This window comes from Pleurodeles waltl, chromosome 9 (genome assembly GCF_031143425.1).
Source record: "Pleurodeles waltl isolate 20211129_DDA chromosome 9, aPleWal1.hap1.20221129, whole genome shotgun sequence".
Lineage (NCBI taxonomy): Eukaryota > Metazoa > Chordata > Amphibia > Caudata > Salamandridae > Pleurodeles > Pleurodeles waltl.
The window spans coordinates 567,822,150-567,827,244 of NC_090448.1; the positions used below are offsets into that span (position 1 = coordinate 567,822,150).

Here is a 5,095-nt window from a genome sequence, read left to right on the forward strand (position 1 = left end):
TGCACAATGGCATGGGGTATGACTCCAGAAGGCATGCACTGACATACATTGGGAAGGGACTCAGGCCACCTATAAGCCACACTCTGTGCCGCTGTAGTTGTGCCATCAGCTGTGGGATGCTGCTATTCCTCAGGACAAAGTCATCATGCACCGACCCTGGATACCTGGCAGTGACGTGGGAGATGTACTGGTCAGCAAGGCACACCATGTGGACACTGAGTTAGTGGAAACTCTTCCGATTCCTGTATACCTGTTCATTGGCCCTGGGGAGACTAAGGCTATATGGGTCCGGTCAATGGCCCCAATTACATGTGGTGTATGTCCCATCGCATAGACTCCAGCCTTCACAGTGGGTAAATCATCTACCTGGGGGAATGCGATGTAGCTGCACATGTGTTTGAGCATGGCAGAAAAAACCCTTACAAGCACAATAGAGAACATTGGCTGTGACATTCATGCAGCCAAGCTCACTGTCACCTGGAAAGAGCCAGTTGCCAGGAAATGGAGCACTGAGAGTACCTGCAGAAGAGGGGTATTACTGTGGTGCAATGGATAGCAGGTAGCAGATCAGGCTCCAATTGTGCACACAGCTCTGTGATTGTGGCCCTGTCCAGACAATAGGTTAGTGTGACGTTCCTGTCCTCATGTGTAGCCAAGTCCACAAGGGGTCGGTACACGAGTGCATGCCTCCTCATCCTATACCTTCACAGTGGTTGGTACCTAAGGGACCCAAAAGTAAGAAGGGAGTGAAAACAGGCGCCATGAACTCACTACAGCAGTGTACACAGAGCATGCTTGTATGTTGGGCACTGGAATTGTATAGGTGAGTACATTCAACTACAATGACACACTTTTGAATCTGTACATGTGTACTAGCATTAGAAAATGGCACCACCTGTCCGGTATGCAGGGGCAGGTGGAAGTGACCTCACTCTGCCGACGTTCGCATCATGGCGGGAGGCGGTCTGCACTGCCGGGCAATTCCACATTGACTAACATGGCCCTCTATGGAGTATGGGAACCAATGATGATCAACACCGGTGCTGACGGAGCTCACCGCCACGTACGTGACCGCCATTTTCTTTCTACCACTTCACTTCATTCCTGACTTTCCACAGGACGACATCTCCACTGAGTGTGCTGCTGTGACCTGTGTCTGGAACCTGCCATGGCACGTGCGACTGGGGAAAGGGCCCCAGCCTTCACGTTGAAAGAGTTGGAGAGGCTCGTGGATGGGGTACTACCCCTGTATGGGAAGTTGTATGGACCTCCAGACCAACAGGTGAGTACATCCAGGGTTGAATGCGACAGGGAGGCATGGAGATATATGAGTGTGCCACCAGTGTTCCATTGGGGAGGGTATGGCTGGTGGCAGTGTTAATGCAGAGTTGCAGGCCATGTGTGTGCCTGATGAGGGTCTAATGCAGTTTGTAGGCCATTTGTGTAACAGGCTGGATTGTCTTGTTCATGGTGTCCCACTGTTTGTGTTTCTTCAGCAGGTCAGCTCCCATCAGAAGAAGGGGTTGTAACATACCATTGTCAAGGAAGTGGGGACTCCAGGTGGGTGGACCTGAGACGCAGGGCCCAGAAGACCGCGGAGGCCCTGCTGGGGAGGGCCTCCCAACGAGTGAGGGGTGCCCATCGGAACCTGACCCTCCTGATGGCCCGCATATTGGCCAATCCTGAGATGGATGGGGACTTGAGGGCATTACAGCAGCCACAAGGAGGTGAGTACTGTATGTTTGAAATCCTTCTCTGCTGCCTGGCATGGGATTTGGGTGCAGTGTACTAGTCAGTGGATGCCCCAATATGTCAGTTTAGACATTGCTGCAACATCCAGCATAGGTAAATAGGGTAAAATGCAAGTTTGTTATAGCTAGATAGCTGGCTTTCCTTCTCAGACAGGGTTAGTTGGTCCCAGTGAGTGTGTAGCTGGCAGTGTTTGGCTGCTACCTGCTGTGGTACTTAGCCAATGGAATGCCAGTGTGGTCCATTCTGCCCATTCTCAGTCTCAGTGTGTGACAGTGATGTGTATGCCATCTGTGCTGTAGGTGCTGTGATTGACCCTGTGCTCCCTTTCTTTCTCCCTGTCTCTCTCCTTTTGTCATCCTGTCACTGTGTGCATTAGCATAATCTGGCAAAGGAACAGGGGCACTGGTGAGTGAGGGAGCTGTAGCCCACGGGACACATGAGACAGAATCCACTGATGCCGAGGAGACCAGTGGGACGGAGGGCGAGGGGAGCACCACAGCGGGAACAGGAGGTGCCACCACTGACTCTGATTTGTCCTCTGATGGGAGCTCCCTGGTGGTGGTGGACCCCTCTGGGACCACCCCAGCTACAGGTTCTACCCCTACCCCCGTACCAGCACCACCCTCCCAGTAGTCCTGCACCGAGTTGCCCGTATCCACTCACCCAGGATGGTGGGCATCTTCTTCGCTCCAGGCACCTCAGGCCCAGCCACAGTCAGCCCTGCTGCCCTCAGTGAGGAGGCAATTGACCTCCTGAGATCCATCTCTGTAGGGCAGTCAACCATAGTGAATGCCATCCAGGATCTGTCATCCCAGATGCAGCAATGCAATGCCTTCCTGGAGGGCATTCACGGTGTCTTGGCGGCCCTACAGAGATCGTTTCAGGCTCTGGGGCCTTCACTAACGGCAGCCAGTGTCACCACTTCCCAGTCCCAGTTTGCTCACGCCCAACCCATCACATGCACACATTCAGACAAGCATGCACACAAAACATCACACAAGACTCACACAGACAAACACAGGCAGCACATTTCAGTCCACGAGCACTCACACAGCCAACAGACAGATGTACACACAACATCATCTACTGTCTCCACTGTTTCCCCCTCCTCCTCCCTCACAGTCACATCTGCACCCACACCTGCATGAACTGCATCAACAGTGGCACCTACACAGGCTTGCCCACAGTCACCACAATAGCAGACCCGCAGACTTGCACCCTACACACCACATGCGCAGTCACCACCACCACCATCTCCACATCATGTAGCACACCCACCTCACTTGTAGACACAACCACAACATCCATCAGCCCATCCTGTTTGTCCTCCCCCACCCTGTCTGCCCCTCCTCCAAAGACCCACAAACGCTCGCACTCAGACCCCCAACAGCCATCCACCTCACAAACACACACCGTCCATGCACCTGTACCCAAGTCCAGCACACCTCCTCCTCCTACAACCACTCCCTCTACCTCCATTCCCATCCCTACTCCCACATCCTGCCTCGTTGGCCCAAAGAAGCTTTTTCTTGCCCACCATGACCTCTTCCCTGTCCTGCCCGTAAGAGGAAGGTCCCACCCCCAGAGAGTACCTCAAGCACACAGTCTGACATTGTACCATCCATAAAGTCTCCAGCAGCCACTAAGGGGCACATGAGTGCGAAGCCGGTCCCACCCCCCAAGGACACTCCTCCGTCCACAAAACGGAGAGCTAATCTCCTGCCCCCTCCCAAACAGACAACCAAGAGCATGGAACAACCTCCAAAACCTAGGGCCAAGGAGACTCCTCCCAAGACCAAGGGCAAGGAAAACCCAACAAAAACAAAGCCCAAGGAGGCCCCAACAAAGACAAAGCCCAGGAAGGCACCACCAAAGACAAAGCCCAAGGACATCCCTCAAGAACCAGTGGCCAAGGAAAGACCTCAGGAAGCAGAGGCCAAGGACACCCCTCAAGAACCAGTGGCCAAGGACAGCCCTCAAGAACCAGTGGCCAAGGACAGCCCTAAAGAACCAGTGGCCAAGGACTGCAATCCAGAACCAGTGGCCAAGGACATCCCTCAAGAACCACTGGCCAAGGACACCCCTCATGAGCCAGTGGCCAAGGACACCCCTCAAGAACTAGTGGCCAGGAACAACCCTCAGTAACCAGTGGGCAAGGAGCCCCTCCAGAACCAGTGGGCTAGGAGTCCCCTCACAATGAGATGCACTACCCACCCACTCCACCCCCTGAGTTGCCTGCCCATTTCCAACATGATGCCCCTGAACAGTGGAGTCCTGATGTTATCAGGAGTCAAGTTGGGGCTTGGACTTTGCCCTGCGGGCATTCTTGACATTGAACAGGCCTTTGGGCCTTCATGTACATATGCAGTTGCATGTTCTTTTGTAGTGAATCCTAGTTTGTTTTAATGGGATACAGGAGTTAGCTTAGCCTTTGGCTTTCAGACTTGTGCCCCCGTCACCTAGTGAATTTTACCCCACTTAGCTTGCTCTGTTTTAGTGCATTTATTTAATTAAACCTTTTAAGATGGCTGCCTTGTTTTTAGTTAGTCCCATGTTTTAGTTTGAGTTATCAGTGCCACTGTGCTAAGGAATCAATATCAAGCGACAAAGCTAAACAAACTGTAGGTGTTCACATTAGGTACTTTCCCTCTTCACGCTTTCGAGGGCATTGTTTATATAAATTACCGTCCCAAGCACGTCTTGTTACATATTGTTTGGGAACAGACCTTCGTCAGGGGTCCAAGCAGATCTGTATAAATACTCCTCACTTACACAGATAGTCAGAGGGATTCCGAACAGATGCCATTGTTGCTATCGATGCTAGACATGGCCTTGATGCTGACCCAGTCTTAGTGTCCCTACGGAGTCTGAGCTAGAGACCTCATTCCAAGGTAACGAGGATTGGGGGTTCTTTTCATGGACACGGCATTGTCAGATTAGATTTAACATGCCTAGCTCTCTTCTAGGTTAGAGAGTAGGTACATGATATTAGGGTATTAGGACAGATTTCACACTTCATGTCATCTCATGTCATTGCAAGATTGTGGGGGTCTTTGTATTAATGACTCTTGTCTTTACCATTCTGTTTCTTGCACTGTTCATTATCTTAATCATTGCAGCCCATGCAACTTATTGTAGATTGCAGTTTTTTAAAAATAAAGCTTATTGAAACCTTACTGCATCTTCGTCATTGCCTATGTTTGATTGAGACATGTTGTTGATGTTGAAAAGGGGTAATCTCCGTTTAACCACAACACTCCCTGAAATGTCACACTCTTGAGTCCATGCGTGAAGGCTGCCACAAATCTCCTTTTACTGTTTGGGTTTTTGGTGATGTGCTGCT

At 51.4% G+C, this 5,095-nt stretch overlaps 1 protein-coding gene across 1 annotated transcript; it reads left to right on the forward strand.

Annotated features, from left to right (window-relative positions):
• The first annotated feature begins 3,405 nt into the window (after nucleotides 1-3,405).
• On the forward strand, nucleotides 3,406-3,897 carry LOC138259704 (uncharacterized). The gene has a single exon (XM_069207597.1). It carries the CDS (start codon nucleotides 3,406-3,408, stop codon nucleotides 3,895-3,897), a length of 492 nt encoding a protein of 163 aa, XP_069063698.1.
• The last annotated feature ends 1,198 nt before the right edge of the window (nucleotides 3,898-5,095 follow it).

What these genes read in the sequence shown, in the direction of transcription:
- LOC138259704 (XM_069207597.1), top strand. Translation starts at nt 3,406, where the DNA reads ATGAGTGCGAAGCCGGTCCCACCCCCCAAGGACACTCCTCCGTCCACA.